A 20,426-nucleotide genomic window follows, 5' to 3' on the forward strand; every position below is an offset into this window, starting at 1 on the left:
TTCTAATTTTCAAAAATCAGCACTCATTAAACTAGGAACAGGTCATTTCCATGATGTGCTATTTTTTAAAAAAATCAACATCAAATTCAATGGTGAAGTATAGGAAGCACTTTCATTAAAAACAGGTGTGCACATGAGCAGACATTAGCATCTTTAACCACTAGGGAAATGCAAGTAAAAAATCACAATACCATCTCATACCTACTCGGATGGCTATGATCAAAAAAAGATTATAACAAGTGTTGGCAAAGACACGGAGAAGTCAGAGCCCTCATGGAGTAGTGGCGGGAGTGTAAAATGGTACAGCCGCTTTGGATTTGGAAAATAGTCTGGGAATTCTGCAAAAGGTTAAATAAAGAGTTACCATATGACCTGGCACAATTCCATTCCTAGGTATATATACACCCAAGAAAAATGAAAACTTGTCCTCATAAAAACTTGTATGAGAAAAAAAAAAACTTGTATAAGAATGTTCATAGCAGCATTATTAATAATAACCAAAAAGTAGAAACAACCCTAACGTCCATCAGCTGACAGATAAATAAAATGTGGTATATACATGTAATGGGACATGTTTGGGGCAGTGAAGATAAATGAAGTACTGACATATTCTACAAATGGATAAACTTTGATTCAGACATGGATTGAAAACATGATGCTAAGTGAAATGGAACAGTCACGGAGTACAACGTACTGATTTGAGAGATGAGGACTGAGCCAGTGTCTGTTGTAGATGGTTAGTTCTTGGCAGTAGAAAGTAGCATTGCTAAGCCCCGCTGTCATTGCTGGAATGCTCTACGGGTGTTTGAGGTGGCTGCCTTATTGGGGTTGTTGTCGTGTGGGTTTTCATTTGCCCTGTAAACACTCTGTCATTTCCTTTACGTTTCGTATTGGAGTGATCCTGCTGCATGTATTCTTGAGATTGCTGTATATTTCAGAGGTGTATACTTGGTAAAAATTGTTTGCAGAAGTCTTATCTGACAGTTTGAATTATAGTTCGGGGTGAGAATTCTATTTAGTAGAAAGATTTTATTACAAATATCAGCATCTTCATTTGGCAGATTTTCTTGGGGAGCATACAGAACATTCTTGTGATACTTCTTGCTCCTGTATGTATGTTTGTATTCCTGCTGGTTTACATGGGAGCAGACAACCTTGGGGCCACTTAGGCAACTGAGATATGCATAGGAAAACACACTGTTTTCTTTTTAATAGAATGCAATTCATATATAGTTAACATGTAAACAAAGAACTTTCATGTGTTTACTTCCTGCCTTAAATTAGAATTATATAATTAAAGTAAAAACATTGACCTCTTTAAAACTTAGAATATTCTTAAAAAATAGGGTGTGTGAATCTTTTGTGGTATGTTTAAGGTTGCATTTAAGGAATTGGTGAATTTGTATCTTTTGATATACAGACCTTTGTGAGATCTAATTAGCTTAAGGGGGCAAGTTTTTGTCTTTTGTTTTTGGAAAGATCTTGTTCAAAATCATATTTGGATTAAGCACGAGAGTACCTGCTGACTCTTGTTTGTGACTAGCTCTTTTGCTTTATGATAACCGTGTCAAACTGATTTCCCTAGGTTGAAAACGTCCGCTTGGTGGATCGAATATCTTCTAAAAAAGCAGCCCTCGGGACTTTGTACTTGACCGCCACTCACGTCATATTTGTGGAAACGGCACCTGATACAAGGAAAGAAACATGGGTATGCGGTCCTTATTTTTGGCTTTTTGTGTTTTCCACTGTTTGAAGTAACACGTTTTGACTGTTTTGTCTGTTCTCAAGGTGAGGAGGGTGGGACTTGAGGGGGGTTGGGTGTTCAGAGCACTCTTTTCGGAATGTGAGCACTGCCTTTTTTTGTAAAGGGTCATGTCCACTTGATCTGTTTACTCACTTTAAATACTGATGATTTGGACATCATCAAAGAGAGACATAGGAATAGCCAGAGGTATAAGTGCTTCGTGTCACAGCTGACAAGTAGAGATTCAATAATGTTACTGTACCAGATACAGTGTTTACACAGTGATTTGCAATCCGCTTTGTTCATAGCATCCTGTGGTGCAGGCCATTTAGTCATTATGTTGTCTACAGTTTTCTCATAATTTAAAAAAGAAAAAGTCCTATTATCAGGTATTTCTGCTACATAACAATGAGACCATTAGAAGGTCCTTATTTTAAGAGAGCTGCCCAACCATGGCATTAGGACCAGAACCAGAATCTGGATTGTAGATTCTGCCTTTTCTGTAGACTTGATCTTTGCAGCAGAAGGTGGCCCGCCCTACTTAGTGGAGAGGAATTTAAAGAATGAAGCATTGCCACTGAGGACTGAGACCCTCCTGAAAGCCAGAGCACTTCAGCATGGTTTCCTTTCAAATAAATCTCTTCTGCAGCCTGCCTGACCACCAACAGCTTAGAAAACAACCATCTCAAGTTGCTGTTGAACTCGAGCATTCCATGTGGAATTAAGGAGCATGGTGGCACCTCCCAGCGGAACCGTCTCTAACTTTTGTTGATTGCAAGGTTTATTTTACTAACTTCTCATGACCTTATTTAATTTTAGCTACCCAGTGCATTTCAAGCTTTGACGACCCAAATGTTCCCTTACCTGGAGCTGTGCAGAATTCTAGGCTGAAGGGTTTGCTTCGTATAATGAGCTTGACTATCAGAAAGCTTGGCACTGAAAAATAAAATGATAAATTCAGACAGTTGGTTCTTACCCCCAAACATTACCAGTTCTTGTCAACTGAGTGCAAGCCAGCTGAAGGTCAAGAGTGTTTCTTGTCTCTATGTGTGGTTCAGAGATTGTTACCAAATCGCAAGGCTTTGTGCCCAATGCACAGTGAGGCCCATCAATACTAAAACACTAGATTTTGGAACAGAGAAAGGTTTATTACAGGTTTATACAAGCAGACGGGTGGCTCATGCCCTAAGAACCCCAAAGTTACTGAAAGCTTTCAGCAAGCCCCTTTAAAAGCAAAAGGTGAGGTTGGGCGTGGTTAGTTGTTGCAGACTTCTTGGGGTCAGATCCTTTGCTCTTGAGGTCAGGTCATGGTCAGGTAACCATGTTCCTATAAATCTCTACCAAACGAATGTTATTCTCTGTCCTGACAAGAAAGGGCAAGGTCCCAGGGCACAACTCTCACCCTCCAAGGCCTCATTCCTGGCTAAGAGAAGGCCAGAGCTCAGCTGGCAGCTCCGAGAGGACCAGGTTCCCACACCCTGCCCAGCTGTCATCCCTAAGGGAGCCAGGCACCTAATCCAGCTGCCCCTTGGTCTCCTCCAGGCGCCCAAATGGCGGGGGGGAGACCAGGTCTCACAGACTGTGACCCAGACAGACGGCCACTGCTAGTGGGTCACAGAGACAGGGATGGGGGAGAGGTTCGCCACTCCTCAAGGCCTGGGCCATGGCTAGTGGAGTGCTTTAGTCAGAGCTCCGGAGCCCCGCAGGACGTCAGCCCCAGTCTGTTCCCCGGGCCCCCTGGCTCACCCACTGGCTCAAGGCTGGGTGAGCTGGAGGGCCTCCAGGGGAAGGCCTGACCCTGCCTCTTACCTCACTCTCCACCTGACCACCGCCTCACTACCAACCCTTGAGCTGAATCACTTCCTCAGTGTTCCCTCATCGTCAGTTACCAGGGGGCAGTGCCCTCTGCAGCACTGACAAATAGCTGAGCCGGACAACTTATTGACAACCAACCAATGGCTGAGCCAGACCTGTTGCCTAGTAACAGGGTGAAGGAATAATGAGGCCCAGCAATGGCTGCCTGCTAAGAGCTGTGCTCTCACCCTGCTCTGTGACAAGACCTGTTGCTTTCTGTCCTATGTACCTGTTATCTGTGCTTAGTTTACCGACATTAACTTTTGGTGGTAGATTCTCCACAGTCAGATCGCCACCATCGAGAAACAGGCAACGACGGCCACCGGGTGCCCTCTACTGATTCGCTGCAAGAACTTTCAGCTCTTACAGCTCATCATCCCGCAGGAAAGGGACTGCCATGATGTGTACATCTCTCTCATCCGCCTCGCGAGGCCAGGTAGGGCAGAGTGGCCTGACATTCAGCATGGACTCACGCTTAAGAAAGTAACAGATCGTGTTGAAGAAATGTGGATAATGCTTCTTAATAGTGCTTTAGAGATTATACATTAGCCCAGCCTTCAGATGGGGGCTTCCCTGGTGGCTCAGATCGTAAAGAATCCGCCTGCCAGTGCAGGAGGTGTGAGTTCAATCCCTGGGTCAGGAAGATGTCCTGGAGAAGGAAATGGCAACCCACTCTAGTATTCTTGCTTGGGAAATCCCATAGACAGAGGACCCTGGCGGGCGACAGTCCATGGGGTCACAAAAGAGTTGGACACGACTGAGCAACTAAGCAACAACAAGCCTTCAGATGAGGCCAAGAAATCTGACTGATTTAGTTTCTGTCTTTTGGGGCCTCTGTCTGAGTTAATTACTGTATGAGCCTCTTTCATTGTTCATAGTATTTATCTTGGAGGGAGGTTATAGTTGTGCTTTACTTTTAGGATGAAATCATCCCCAAATGTGGTAATTGAGCCACCTTGATTGAAGCCTCTGACAAAACCCACAAATTGTTTTGTGTTGAAAACAAATCAAATGGTCTAGTGCAGTTTTACCTATGTGGGGGCTTTTAAATTTTGCTTTCTGTTGCTTTTTGATCCTAATATGTATGTTCCAAGGTTGGCATCAGTGACAGTTCAAGGTATGTATATGTTGATTCTCCGACAGAAAACCTTCTTAGGTTTTGTAGGAAGAATGGCTGATTTGAAAAATGTATGCTTTTAGTTACTGTCTGGTTGTGTATCCCTCATCTTAGGGTCTTCAGACTTACAGCTTATTATGCTATAAATCTATGACATTTACAGCTTACTAAGCTATAAATTTAAGAAGCTCTACACAAGTGTTTTCTTGTGTGTGTGGCTTGTGTGGACTGTAGGGTTCCTTTGCTAAGTGTCTTGGAAGTGTACAGTGAAAAGAGATCATTTGTATAAACAGTGACATCCACAGTAGTTTTCACCCAGAAGTCACTAACAAGGGAAATAGGACAGGTTCTTACAGTTACGTTGTTGTTGTTCAGTCACAAAGAGTTATTTCTGACTCTTTGCAACCCCAGAAGCTGCAGCTTGCCATGCTTCCCTGTCCTTCACTATCTCCTGGAGTTTGCTCACATTCACATCCATCGAGTCAGTGATGCCATCCAGCCATCTCACCCTCGGTCGCCCTCTTCTCCTCCTGCCCTCAGTCTTTCCCAGCATCAGGGCCTTTTCCAATGAATCAGTTCTTTGCATCAAGTGGTCCAAGTATTGAAGCTTTAGCATCAGTCCTTCCAGTGAATATTCAGTTGCTTTACTGAATAGATACTTTACTAAATGCTTTTTGGTTCAGGGCAAAATGTTTGATTGTAAACTCTTCAAAGCATTTGGTTGGGTCCTCAAATTCTTATGATATGAACGGACCACATCGTCTGTTGAGAGCCCGGAGCTGAAGTTTTGAGATGGGAGAGTTGCCAGGGAGCTGTCAGGATCTGGTCATTTTGACTTGACTTAGCTTTCCTTTCAAGTCAGCCCACTGAGGCTTTTTTATCTCTGTGTGTTGAAAAGAACTGCAGAGTTAGCCAGAAATGCAGTTGAACTTTTTGGAGGGCACACTATAATTGGAACAGAAGTTCTGGGAAGATGTACGTAGGGCTGCGTGTGGCAGGGAATGAGAGGGGGATTGTGCGCCAGCAGTTTCTGTGTCACTGATTAATGGATGTCCTGGATAATACATGTGCTCTGGCCGGATTAACGGGATTTAGGAATAGCCCAGAGAACTGGGAAAGGCCTGAGTGGAAGAGTCCATCACGGTGGCGATGAGAGCCCTGGCCCCAGATAACAACGAGCTCCCAGATTTACATTGTGAGGGTCCCCAGGGAGGAAACCCGCTGTGTTTCCCCTGCTTTTAAAAATATACACTTTTTCTTAAAGATGTAGTTTTGGGAGTTCGGTGTTAGCCAGAGACCAAAGAAGGAGACTATAGTAATTAATTGAATTAAAGCCATTAGCTTGGAAGATTTTTTTAAAAGGCCACCAGCATTGTGAAACATTGGAATTAGAATTGCCAGTTTATGTAAAACATGGTACTTGAATGGGTGTGGAAAGAGGAACTAGAACCCAGGCAGCTTCACAGTTTAATGCTAAAGGCAAGGCTATAATTAGGACATATTACAGCCCAGTCTTGGAAGTAGGGTTTTGAATCTGGGTGGAGGTGGGGAAAAGTGGAAGGGTTTCCCCTGGAGGTGGGGTGGCTTTTCAGGACATCCCAGGACCTTTCACAAATTACACCTTCTCTTTCCTTGAGGTATGTCAGAAGAGGGGTCTGGGTGTGTGTGGGGCGGGATGGATGTGTGTGAGTGTGTGGATGTGTGTGAGTGTGTGGATGTGTGTGTTTGGTGGGGAAATGACTTTGAGTTCCAGCAGCACAGTGTCAATCTCTGGGGTTATTGTGGTTAGTCATCAATACAAAGCTCGTATTTTCAGCTCTCCTTATGGATACAGCTAACTCCAAGGTCCTATAGAGGAGACTTTTTCTTTTTTAAACAAAAGAAGAAACGTTTGGGAGTCTGTTTAAGTCAAGGCCTATTAAGAGATAGTTTTAAGAGTCTCCTTGAGAGTCTCTCTTCACTGAATTGCAATTTCTGGGATAAGAATAAATCAAATGACTAAAAAATTTGTCGAGATTTTATTGGTTTGTCTTTTATGTGAATTCAGGTTGGTAAGGACTTGGTCATGGACTATAAAAGATCCCAGCAAAATATACTGTAGCCAGATCCAGAGAACTCTTTAATTCTTCTTAAAGGAATAAGTTAAAATTGGGCTGTACCCCAAGTAAGGAAATGCATTGACTCTGTAGATCTGATGTACAAATAAGGTTATACATTTTTCTGATTGTAGACCCCTGTTTCTCAGAGGGCTTCATTTTTCCCACATCCTTTCTTTTCTCCTCTCTCTCATTAGCTTCCTGCTGTTTATTTTTATACTTGTCATCTTTCTCTCTTGTAGTATTTGTGGGCCCTTTTTAATATTTAAACCATTTTTTGGGTCTGTTTTCCCATTTTATAATAGCATTTTTTTTTCCTGCTCATCTAAATTCCTAATTCTTCTGCATATTTTCTGTGGTTTTTAACATCTCAGGATTGACATAGTCTCATTCGCTTACTTTGACTTTTTGCAGTTCTTATCAGAGTCAGTGCCACTTAAGCAGTTTTTACAGTAACAATTTTTATTACTTTTTATTGATGATATTAAACTCTGGGTCCAATAGCCCTTTTCCACTAAGTGTCAGCTTCCTGATGTTTAATTTGAGTACTTGTCTGGTGAAAACAGACAAGAAAGTTCTCGTTATTTTTATTTTAAAATGTGCAAAACCCAATAATAACTGTTATCTTCTCACTCCTCTTTAAATGGTTTTTCAATTACATTTATTTTAAGTTGCCTGAATTAAGTAGAGCATGGAGAGCAATTTAACTTTCATTACTTTGGGTTCTAAAAGTATCAGAGGATGTGTGCATGCTAAGTCGCTTCAGTTGTGTCCAGCTCTTTGCGACCCCATGGACTGTAGCCCACCAGGATCCTCTGTTCATGGGGATGCTCCAGGCAAGAATGCTGGGGTGGTTTGCCATGCCCTCCTCCAAGGCATCTTCCCGACCCAGAGATTAAACCCATGTCTCCTGCATTGCAGATGGGTTCTTTACCTGAGCCACGGGGGAGGCCCATATCAGAGAATCAGTTTAGTTCAGTTCAGTCGCTCAGTCGTGTCCAACTCTTTGCAACCCCATAGACTGCAGCTCGCCAGGCCTCCCTCTTCATCACCAACTCTCAGAGTTTACCCAAACTCAATCCATTGAGTCAGTGATACCATCCAACCATCTCATCCTCTATCATCCCCTTCTCCTCCCGTCTTCAATATTTCCCAGCATCAGGGTTTTTTCCAATGAGTCAGCTCTTCGCATCAAGTGGCCAGAGTATTGGAGTTTCACCTTCAACATCAGTCCTTCCAATGAACACTCAGGACTGATCTCCTTTAGGATGGACTGGTTGGATCTCCTTGCAGTCCAAGGGACTCTCTCAAGAGTCTTCTCCAACACCACAGTTCAAAAGCATCAATTCTTCGGTGCTCAGCTTTCTTTATAGTCCAGCTCTCACATCCATACATGACTACTGGAAAAACCATAGCCTTGAATGGGTACATGTATATGTATGGCTGCGTCCCTTTGCTCTCCACTTGAAACTATTACAACATTGTTACTTGGCTATACTCCATACAAAATAAAAAATTTTAATAAAGTTAAAGCCCACATACCTGTCCTTCTGATGGGTGACTCCTGGTGAATTTCCCCTTTCCTTCCTTATCTCACCTTCCTTAACTGACCTTGTGCTTCGTTGCTCAGTCATGTCCGACTCTCTGCGACTACATGGACCTTAGCCCGCCAGGCTCCTCTGTCCATGGAATTCTCCAGGCAAGAATACTGGAGCCAGTTGCCATTTCCTACTCTAGGGGATCTTTCCGATCCAGGGATTGAACCCACGACTCTTGGATCTTAATTATTAAACATTCTGCTATATATTTTGCAGGAGATGGAAGTACTTTGGGAATGTTCAGTAAACCTTGAATCGATGTTAATGGTACTTTTTACATTCTCAGAGTAGGCAGTTTGTAGCTGAGGGCTTCTCCTGGTGGCCTCTGGGTGAGAAGCTTGCCTACATTAACAAAACTGAGCTTTGACTGACAAAAATGGGGGTTTCTCTGCCATTATGAAGAGTTTTACATAAATTGGGCCAAAGGTATAGTCGATCACCCTTTTCCTTAAAAATAACTGAAAGAGAAAATTTTGTTATTTTAATGGAAACCCATTCTGATGGCTCCCAATTCAAGAGTGATCTTAATATTGGTTACAAATTATTCTTGCATCAATTTATGTGCGGTTTCCTTGTCTCTTCCTAATGATAGCAAGAATGATCCCAAACACAGAAAATCATCAGTAGTCATAGAGTGGTTTTCTTCTTCTACCTTTAAACCTATGTGTAGGCATTTTACCAAGGGAACTTAACTTCTGTCATTTCCCCATCTTCCTTAGCACGCCTTTCACTGAGGGAACGGAGGCTTTCTCAAGAGATTCTTTTGGCTTCTTAAACAAATTGCATTTGTGGTTAACATTATGATATCAGAAGCCTGAGTCATGAAAATGGTACTTAGAGATGGAAAACATATGTTGGTGTCAGGCTAACCATTCCCAGAACTGGATGTCAATTTTATATGCTGTCTGCTCAATTTGCTAAAATGGCAAGAAACTGTTTTTACTGGAAGTGTCTACGTTGTGCGTGTGTGTGTGCGCATGTGTGTGTGTGTGTGTGCGCGTGTGTGCATGTTTGTGCACGTGTGCATGTTCTTCTTTGTTGAAACTGTATGCTCAATTCTCAAATTGGAAATATGACATCAAGAGACACTAAAATAGAAAATAGCTCATCTCACTGATAAACCCTACTCTTCTTGCTTCTTTTTCTGCAAGAAAGAACACCTGCCTAATGCTAAAGTCTAGTACTTAAAATATGACCCTTATCTTACCATACTTGTGTTGTCGTTCAGTCGCTCTGGCATGTCTGATTCTTTGCAACCCCATGGACAGCAGCAGCATACCAAGTTTCCCTGTCCTTCACTATCTCCCAGAGTCTGCTCAAACTCATGTCCATCGAGTCGGTGATGCCATCCAACCATCTCGTCCTCTGTTGCCCCCTTCCCCTCCTGCCTCCAATCTTTCCCAGCATCAGAGTCTTTTCCAATGAGTCAGTCAGGTGGTCATACCTGTAGGTGAGTCATTTCAATAGTAATAGTAAAAGAAGCTGGAAACAGTCTTGACCTTAGGCCGCCTGTGTGTGACTGCGGCCGTTTGCTGGTGCTAGTTTGCCCTGTTGGACCTTCAGATGCATGTTTAGGAGCATTCAGTTGTTCATGCTGAATACCACTGACACATGAAGGAGTAAAAATGATCTAAGAAAACTTTAAGGAGAAACAGTTCTATTGGAGAAATGAAAAGGAAGTTTAGCGGGATGGTTGGAAAGAAAGTATACAAAAGTGGCCTGCGTGGGGGGAAGGGAGAAGCGGCTGCCTCTGAGGGGCAGCAGGTGTGGTGGGGCAGCACATGCGCTGTATAGCGGACTCCAACCTGCGCACTGTGTGACCCTGGGGACTCTGCCGAGCCTCCCTGTGCCTTGGATTTTTCATCTCTGCAAGGAGACCTGTGATGATGCCTACTAGATGCCCGTCAGTATGTTTCATCAGAAGAGAATCTGGAATGAAACAAGGGTTCACTGACTATCGGCCACGGTTTATTATCACCAAAAGTGCTTCGATTTGCACTGTCTAGAAGGTAACCGCTAGCCACATGGGGCTATCGAGGGCTTGAAATGTGGTTGGTCTGAACCAGGATGTGCTGTTCAGTGTGAAACACACACAGAATTTCAAAGACAGTACAACACAATGTGAAAAATATTAATAGGTACTGTACGCCATATATGTTGAATGATGCCTATATGCTGGGCTAAATAGAATATACTGTAAAGATTAATTTCACTTTCTTTTTACAATTTTCGTGTGACTCCAAGGACATCTTACATGACACACGTGGCTTACACTGTATTTGTGTTGGGCAGCACTGGTTAAGTTGCCTCCCTCAATGTGGCAAGGCCAGAGCAAGAGAACCACAGTCCTCGATCTTGCTGGGAACGGCTGTCAGGCCTGGCCTTGCAAGCATAAACGGTGATGCCCAAAGTCAGAGACGGTCTGGCAGACCTGAAAGAAGACTGTCATGGCATATCCTTCAACTCACCACTCGTGGACTGTGTGCCATGCACTATGAATGGACCTCGTTTAATGAATCCTGGAAATACTGTGAAAACAGTACAATTCTGACATTTATGTAGTTGTTGAAAGTTCAAGTGTTTTCAGTGCAAATATTTAAATATACTCCACAGTTTTTTCCAACTGTTTTATCATTTCTTTTTTAACGCTATTTGAGCCTTAGAACACGGCAGTGGCCAGGCCTCTCTGTAACTCTGAGAAGCCATCCCAAACTTGAGCTCGACTTACATAAACGGACTGAGTTCTGGTTGTCAAAGGAATATGTATGTCCTTTAAAAAAAAAATTGCACTATTTTTGATTTACTATATTGTGTTAGTTTCAGATGTATGGCAGAGTGATTCAGTTATGCCTTTATGTTCTTTTTCAGATTCTTGTCCTTTGTAGGATATTACAAAGTTATTGAATATAGTTCCCTGTGCTATACAGTAACTCCTTGTTTATTCTATATGTCGTGGTGTGTATTTGTTTAATCCCACACTCTTAAGTCTCCCACTCCTTTCCCTTTGGTAACTATAGGTTTGTTTTCTATGTCTGTGAGTGTGTTTCTGTTTTGTAAATATGTTAATTTGTACTGTTTTTTAGAATCCATGTAAAAGTCATGTCATATAATGTTTGTCTCTCTCTGCTTGACTTAGTGTGATAATCTCTGATCCATATCTATGTTGCTGCAAATGGCAATCTTTCATTTTTTATGGCTGAATAATATTCTTTTTTAATATATGTGTGTGTGGGTGTATATATGTGTGTGGGTGTAGTATGTATGTATGTATGTATGTATGTATATATAAAACATCTTCTGTATCCATTCATCTGTTGGTGGACACTTAGCTTACTTCCATGTCTTAAATATTGTAAGAAACATGTTCTTAATTCATTTTTAAGCTCCATATTTTATATGGTCTGAAAATATATTAGTTTTCAAAAGAAACTAAAAAAAAAAACCCCACAAGATGAGGAAGGTCACACTCCTAAAAGGAAAGAAGTTCTTTTAAACTTTTGTTCGGTTGTCCTGAGGTCTTGTCATTGTTGGGAGGAGGTGGGTGGTCCCACCATAGAGATGGGGTGCCTCTAGGAGGGTCCCGAGGGTGAGTAGCTGGGCTGGCCTCTCCAGCCTGGACAGAATGTTCTTGGGGGGATTTGGTTGTGGCTTTGACTTGATTTGGTTTTGTTCTCCCTTATTTTTTGCAGTGAAATACGAGGAGCTATACTGCTTTTCATTCAACCCCAAGCTGGATAGAGAAGAAAGGGAACAAGGCTGGATGCTGATCGATCTCAGGGAAGAATACAAGCGCATGGGCCTCCCTAATGATTACTGGCAGCTCAGCGACGTGAATAGAGAGTACAGGGTGAGTGGAGGCATTTGGTGAAATGAGTGCTTAGTCGCTTAGTCACGTCCGACTCTTTGTGACCCTTTTGACTGTAGCCCTCCAGGCTCCTCTGCCCATAGGGTTTTTCAGGCAAGAATACTGGAGTGGGTTGCCATGCCCTCTTCCAGGGGATCTTCGCAAGCCAGGGATCAAACCCGCATCTCCTATATCTCCTGCATCGCAGGCGGATTCTTTTCCCACTGAGCCATGGGGGAAGCCCATTTGGTGAAATGAAGATACTTAATCCAGATGAAGCCCTGATGTCACAGAACTGAGCATGACTTCTCTTAGCTCTCCTTTTGTTCCGATGGCTCTTGTGGGTACAGATGTGTGGAATTTCCAGGTCTCCCTTGGGTATTGCCAGCTGTATTTTCCACCTGCATCTGGGATCAGAAAGTTTGAAGAAGCCACCTTAGAGACCATCCCCTCCGATGGCTGAAGGAGTGGAACCCCAGAGAGGCCCAGCGGCGCCCTCGGGACAGGGCCTCCCTTCTCCCGCCCCGTCTTTTTATAGCTCAGTGAGTGATGAGTAGGGAGTCGCAGAGGCTCTGATGGCAGTTTGGCACCAGCTCCTTCTGGGCTCCCTGAACTCTTGATTGGTACACAAGGTCACCAAGAGGCTTCCCTGGAGAACCGTGGAGAAACATGTCTGCACTTCCAGAGGGAATGGAGGGTGGAGGGATGTGGGGGCGGGGGGCAGGGGTGATTCATATTCTCCCTGAGGGTGGGCTTGCAAAGCAGGGCTGGTTTCCCTATTAATTTTCATAGTGTTTCCAGTAATGAAAGTACAGTCAGAACATTGTAGAGAATTTGCAAAAGAGAGAGAAAAAGGAACAAACAGCTCGTATCTCATTGCCCTAATGTTCTTCTGTGTGTGTTCAGTCATGTCCAACTCTTTGCCTGGAGAAAATCCCATGGACTGTAGCCCACCATGCCCCTCTGTCCATGGGATTTTTCAGGCAAAAAGACTGGAGTGGGTTGCCATTTCCTCCTCCAGGAGATCTTCCCAACCCAGGGATCGTACCCAAGTCTCTTGCATAGGCAGGCAGATTCTCTACCACTGTGTCACCCGAGAAGCCCATATTCTTCTAGTAGGTTTTAAACTTGTCACTTTTTTCTCATCTGCGTAGTTTAATAACTTTTTTCTTACACGAGTAATGGATTTCATTGTTTACAATTGGAGAATGTGGAGGCAAAAGAACGGTTCAAATACATACAACAAAAATGGAATTATACTACCTGTGCCCGTGTCTTGCTTTTCTTCATATAACATATTGTGAGTATGTTGCTGTCAATAAATATGTGAACGGTCAGGTCCTCCCACATCTTTCTTCTGAATAACTTTATTATTTATTTTTGGCTGTGCTGGATCTTTGCGGCTACATGGCCTTTTCTCTACTTGTCGTATGAGGGCTTCTCATTCCGGTGGCTTCTCTTGTTGGGGGGCACAGGCTCAATAGATGTGCCGCACGGGCTTAGTTGCTGTGCAGCATGTGCGATCCTCCCAGATCAGGGATCAAACCCGTGTTTCCTGCACTGGCAGGTGGAGTCTTGACCACTGAGCCACCAGGGAAGCCCTCTTGTGAATATCTTGAATTTATAGATTATCTGGAATAGAATGGCCACTTTGAGGATACTGACTTTTCTTCCTAATGGCACTTAAATCTAGCAGTAATAACCTTACACCGTGAGTGGACATTTGTGCCCTTTCTCTCTTAACCATTATAAAGTATCCGGCTAATGTAATAATTTGTTCCGCCGCTAAAGCCGACCTTTGCAGTGGATTTTTAGCCTTGAAATGAAGGAAAGGCCTTGCCTGGTGGTCCAGGGGCTAAGAATCCGCCTGCTAAAGCCGGGCACACAGGTTCAGTCCCTGGAAGGCGTGGGAGGATTCCACATGCCTCGGAGCATCTAAGCCCGTGCGCCACGACTACTGAGCCCACAAGCCGCAACTGCCGGGGTTCGCCCGAGAGTCTGTGCTCCGCAGCTGAGAGGAGCTCCCGCTCGCCGCAGCTAGAGAAAGCCCGTGAGCAGCGACGAAGATGCAGCTCAGCCAAAAATAAATAAATAAATAATTGGTTTAAAAAAAAAAAAAAAAAAAAAAAGAGAGGCAGAACAAAATGAAGGAAAATCCAAGAGTAGTATAGAAAATTGAATAATTAAAAACATTTTTTTAAAAACATGACACATCCTTGAGTGAGGGTGAAAATGAGTCTAAGCCGCATCTGTGGAATAGTATTTCCTTGGAAACACAGGTTCTTCCTATGTCTGATGAGGTTTCCTTCTAGACTTAACACCGCAAACATGACTCACATTTAGTCACTCAAGTCCCACCATGTAGAGACGGCAAAACATGAGTTACTCAGCATCTTTTTCCCAAAAGTAATAGATAGCAAACATAAACTAACAATCAGCAAATTGTGCTGAAACAGAAAAGGTGAAACCCTAGGGGATTTTCTGCTTTTACAGTTGTTGTTAAAATGAGACAAAGATGATGAACCCTTATTTGTTACCAGCTTAGAAAATATAATAAAAGTTAATTCTGTCAAACTAGTTCTGACTAATAGTCCATTGGGAAGGTTATGTTGTCATCCATTACTTTTGCTTTTAACCTCGTAGGTGAGAAAAACATCTGCTTTTTCCTTCCTTCTTTTATAAGAGTTACTTCTTTCTTTTCACAAATTCCTTGATGAAAGTGGGGCTAGTGGTGTCATCTGTTGGAGAAGAAGCTATTGCCTGTGGTGGAAACAACTCCATATGTGGAGTACTGAAACTGAGGTTCCAGAACCAATGCTGCCCTATTCTCTCCAAGCTAATTGTCACCAGCATCATTTTTATCAGCATTGCTCTTATCCCTTTTTATAAGACATTTGCTTTGGGTAGTCTCTCTAAGGTAAGATTTCCTTTTATACCTAACTCTTGTTTTTTTTAAAGATTTTTTTTTAATGTGGACCATCGTTCAAGTCTTTATTGAATTTGTTATAGTATCACTGCTGTTTTATGTTTTGTTTATTTGGCCACGCGACGTGGGATCTTAGCTCTCTCACCAGGGATCGAACCCCTACTCCCTCCCTGCATTGGAAGGCGAAGTCTTAACCATTGGCCTACCAGGAAAGTCCCTGTACCTAACTCTTAAAATGGTCTTTCTTTAAATAAAATAATGGGCATTCATTACCGGGTTAAAATTTTAATCTGTTTCTCTTCGAATAAAACTGAAAGTATAACCCAAACCAGTAATTTTAAAAAATCTTGTTTATGTCAGTTCTCTACAGCTGTAGTTTATGTATTATGTATTATTTTATTTCTATAGAAATCATTTCATGCTGTTCCTACGTTACATCATAAATTTCTCCCTATTACATCATTAATTCCTTGAAGTAAATTTTAGGTCCTAAATGCTTAAGAAGGCAGCTGTCTATGTAGATATAGCACAGTTCCTGACAAAGTGCTCAGCTGTGTGACGGACCCTCAGGAAGTACAGAGGTCTGATTATAATGCCATGGCTGGCCTCTCAGATGGATACTGCCCTGTAGTGGTAAATGCATTTACTGGGAGGTGGTAACCAGGGCAACAAGGATCAGGTTTTCGGGGAATGTGCAGTCTTTGGGGCCAGTAACTCTTTTGTTATTCGTTACTGCCCTAGCACCTAACCTAACGCCTGGCACATAGTACGTCATGTTCAGTAAAAATTTGTTGATAGACATCAACATTCTGTTATAATCATCACACTTTTAAGAGACTAGAACTTAATGATTCCTGCCACTGAAAAGAAAGGATGATCGTGTAACATGATAGAGGTGCTAATTGTCACTATGATGGCAGTCGTATTACAGCCTACAAATATATCAAATTAATATGTTCTACACAGGAGATGGCAAGAGTGAACACCAACATTTTAGGAATCAGTAAAGTGGAATGGAATGGGCAAGTTTAATTCAGATGACCATTATATCTACCACCGTGGGCAAGAATCCCTTAGAAGAAACGGAGTAACCCTTATAGTCAACAAAAAAGTCCAAAATGCAGTACTTGGGTGCAATCTCAAAAACGACAGAATCTCTGTTCATTTTCACAGCAAACCATTGAATATCACAGTAATCCAAGCCTACGCCCCAACCAGTAACGCTGAAGAAGCTGAAGTTGAACGGTTCTATGAAGACTTACAAGACCTTTTAGAACTAACACCCCAAAAAGATGTCCTTTTCATTATAGGGGACTGGAATGCAAAAGTAGGAAGTCAAGAAACACCTGGGGTAACAGGCAAATTTGGCCTTGGAATACGGAATGAAGCAGGGCAAAGGCTAATAGAGTTTTGTCAAGGGAACACACTGGTCATAGCAAACACCCTCTTCCAACAACACAAGAGAAGACTCTACACATGGACATCACCAGATGGTCAACGCCGAAATCAGATTGATTCTATTCTTTGCAGCCAAAGATGGAGAAGCTCTATACAGTCAGCAAAAATAAAACTGGGAGCTGACTGTGGCTCAGATCATGAACTCCTTATTGCCAAATTCAGACTTAAATTGAAGAAAGTAGGGAAAACCACTAGACCATTCAGGTATGACCTAAATCAAATCCCTTATGATTATACAGTGGAAGTGACAAATAGATTCAATGGATTAGATCTGATAAACAGAGTGTCTGAAGAACTATGAACGAAGGTTCACTGTACAAGAGGTGGTGATCAAAACCATCTCCAAGGAAAATAAGTGCAAAAAGGCAAAATGCTTGTCTGAGGAGGCCTTACAAATAGCTAAGAAAAGAAGAGAAGTGAAAGGTAAAGGAGAAAGGGAAAGATATACCCATCTGAATGCAGAGTTCCAAAGACTAGCAAGGAGAGATAAGAAAGCCTTCCCAAGTAATCAATACAAGATCAAGAATGGGAAAACACTAGAGAGCTCTTCAAGAAAATTAGAGATACCAAGGGAACATTTCATGAAGAGATGGGCACAATAAAGGAAACAAACGGTATGGACCTAACAGAAGCAGAAGATATTAAGAAGAAGTGGCAAGAATACACAGAAGAACTATACAAAAAAGATCTTCATGACCCAGATAACCACAGTGGTGTCATCACTCACCTAAAACCAGACATCCTGGAATGTGAAGTCAAGTGGCCCTTAGGAAGCATCACTATGAACAAAGCTAATGGAGGTGATGGAATTCCAGCTGAGCTGAAATTTCAAATCCTAAAGATGATGCTGTTAAAGTGCTGCATTCAGTATGTCAGCAAATCTGGAAAACTCAGGAGTGGTCACAGGACTGGAAAAGGTCAGTTTTTATTCCAATCCCAAAGAAAGGCAGTGCCAAAGAATGCTCAAATTACTGCACAATTGCACTCATCCCACACGCTAGCAGAGTAATGCTCAAAATTCTCCAAGTCAAGCTTCATCAGAATGTGAACTGTGAATTTCCAGATGTTCAACCTGGATTTAGAAAAAGCAGAGGGACAGAGATGAAATTGCCAACATTTAGAAAAAGTAGAATCATAGAAAAAGTAAGAGAATTCCAGAAAAACATCTACTTCTGTTTCATTGACTATGCTAAAGCTTTTGACTGTTTGGATCACAACAAACTGTGGAAAATTCTTAAAGAGATGGGAATACCAGACAACCTTACCTGCCTCCTGAGAAATCTGTTTGCAAGTCAAGAAACAACAGATAGAACCGGACATGGAACAATGAACTGGTTCCAAATTGGGAAAGGAGTATGTCAGGGCTGTATATTGTCACCCTGCTTATTTAACTTATATGCAGAGTACATCTTATGAAATGCCAGGCTGGATGAAGCACAAGCTGGAATCCAGATTGCCAGGAGAAATATCAATAGCCTCAGATATGCAGATGACATCACCCTTATGGCAGAAAGTGAAGAAGAACTAAAGAGCCTCTTAATGAGAGTGAAAAAGCTGGCTGAAAACTCAACATTCATAAAACGAAGATTGTGGCATCTAGTCCCATCACTTCATGGCAAATAGATGGGGAAGCAATTGAAACAGTGACAGACTTTATTATCTTGGGCTTCAAAACCACTGCAGATGCTGAGGTGACTGCAACCATGAAATTAAAAGACACTTGCTCCTTGGAAGAAAAGCTATGACCAACCTAGACAGCATATTAAAAGCAGAGATGTTACTTTGCTGACAAAGGTCCATCTAGTCAAAGCTAAAATTTTTCCAGTAGTCATGTATGAGTGTGAGAGTTGGACCATAAAGAAGGCTGAGCCCCAAAGAATTGATGCTTTTGAACTGTGGTGTTGGAGAAGACTCTTGAGAGTCCCTTGGACTGCAAGGAGATCAAGCCAGTTCATCCTAAAGGAAATCAGTCCTGAATATTCATTGGAAGGATTAATGCTGAAGCTGAAACTCCAACATTTTGGCCGCCTAATGGGAAGAACTGACTCATTGGAAAAGACCCTGATGCTGGAAAGACTGAAGGCGGAGGAGAAAGAGATGACAGAGGATGAGATGGTTGGATGGCATCACTGACTGGATGGACATGAGTTTGAGTAGTTTGAGTAAGCTCCGGGAGGTGGTGATGGACAGGGAGGCCTGGCATGCTACAGTCCATGGATCACAAAGAGAAGGACACAACTGAGCGGCTTAACTGAACTGAACACCTGAAATTGTGTTTCCCTGGTGGCTCAGATAGTATAGGACTTCCCTGAAGGCTCAGAGGGTAAAGCGTCTGCCTGCAATGTTGGGAGACCCTGGTTTGATCCCTGGGTCGGGAAGATTCCCTGGAGGAGGGCATGGCAACCCACTCCAGTATTCTTGCCTGGAGAATCCCATGGACACAGGAGCCTGGCAGGCTATAGTCCATGGGGTCACAAAGAGTCAGACACAACTGAGTGACTAAGCATGCACCCACACCTGAAATATCCAGTGTTATATATCAAATATATTTCAATTTAAAAAAACTTGTTGAATGAGTGAATGAATTACCCCCAAAGATTCTTCTTGACCAGGCCAAGTAAGACATGTAGGCACCGCAGGAGGGTTTATTTAGTGGAAGACAAAGCAAATCACTCCCTTATTAAAATAAAAATATTATGCAGGAATGTTTTTAACTTAATCCACTTCAGTTGTCTAAGGCAGAATAAATATAAAGAAAGTTCCAAAGAGAAGCATTTCCCATTTTTCTGAACTTCTCATTTTCTCCCTGAATTTTCTTACATGATTTTCCAGGCCAGACACACTTTCGGGGGGCACATTGAGTAGTCTCGGAATCTGGCAGCATAAATTGCCCTGTGCTTTGTATTATTCATTGTCATAATTTTAACTTCAGCTGTGTGAGCTTGTTGCAAAAGCATTACCCGTCAGCGCTTTCTGGAAAGTGCTGTCGGCTTTCATGTGAGCAGGGATGAATTTACTTTTGTCCACCTTGGTGGTAGTGGTTGTTCAGTTGTGAAGTCATGTCCGACTCTTTGTGACCCCATGGACTGCAACATTCCAGGCTTCCCTGTCCTTCACCATCTTGCGCAGTTTGCTCAAACTCATGTCCATTGAGTCGGTGATGCTATCTAAGCTCTCATCTTCTGTTGTCCCCTTCTTCTCCTGCCTTCAGTGTTTCCCAGTATTGAGTCTTTTCCTTTAAGTCAGTTCTTTGCATCATGTGGCCAAAGTATTGGAGCTTCAGCATCAGTCCTTCCAGTGAATATTCAGGGTTGATTTCCCTGGAGGAATAAATGGCAACCCACTCTATTATTCTTGCCTGGCAAATCCAATGGACAGAGGAGACTGGTGGGCCACAGTCCATGGGATTGCAAGAGTTGAACAAGACTTAGCGACCGAACCCCCCACCAGCGCTGTTAAAGAAAGTGGGTAATTCCCAACTTCTGAAAACCTACTGATTTCCTTTTTAAAAGTGTTATTTTAAGAAAACGTAGTAAGTCTGATGCAGTGACCACACGTCTCTTGAATCCGTGTAGTCATGTCCTGGCTGCTGACTCGAGAGAGGTTCAGACACTGGATTTGCAGGGGACGCCAGGGCAGTGTCTGGGGGAGTAATTCCAGTAAAAGCTCGGGTTCCAAGTAGGTTGGACCATCCATTCTTGGGACTTTCCTCCCGAGTCTCAGTGCCAGAGCCCACGTGGATGTCTTTGGTAATCTTTCCTAAAACGCCTTTGGGGAAATGCTTCGGGC

The 20,426-nt window shown here is 42.7% G+C and overlaps 1 protein-coding gene across 1 annotated transcript in view; it reads left to right on the forward strand.

The window, feature by feature from the left end:
• Nucleotides 1-20,426, forward strand: part of MTMR7 (myotubularin related protein 7) — a 107,155-nt gene that overhangs the window by 39,977 nt on the left and 46,752 nt on the right. The window contains exons 2-4 of the mRNA XM_040243153.1: nucleotides 1,586-1,708; nucleotides 3,872-4,034; nucleotides 12,099-12,256. Of these exons, the coding sequence (XP_040099087.1) occupies nucleotides 1,586-1,708; nucleotides 3,872-4,034; nucleotides 12,099-12,256 (444 nt within the window). The remainder of the gene's footprint in view (nucleotides 1-1,585; nucleotides 1,709-3,871; nucleotides 4,035-12,098; nucleotides 12,257-20,426) is intronic.

This window comes from Oryx dammah, unplaced genomic scaffold (assembly GCF_014754425.2).
Source record: "Oryx dammah isolate SB20612 unplaced genomic scaffold, SCBI_Odam_1.1 HiC_scaffold_7, whole genome shotgun sequence".
In the NCBI taxonomy this organism is placed as follows: domain Eukaryota; kingdom Metazoa; phylum Chordata; class Mammalia; order Artiodactyla; family Bovidae; genus Oryx; species Oryx dammah.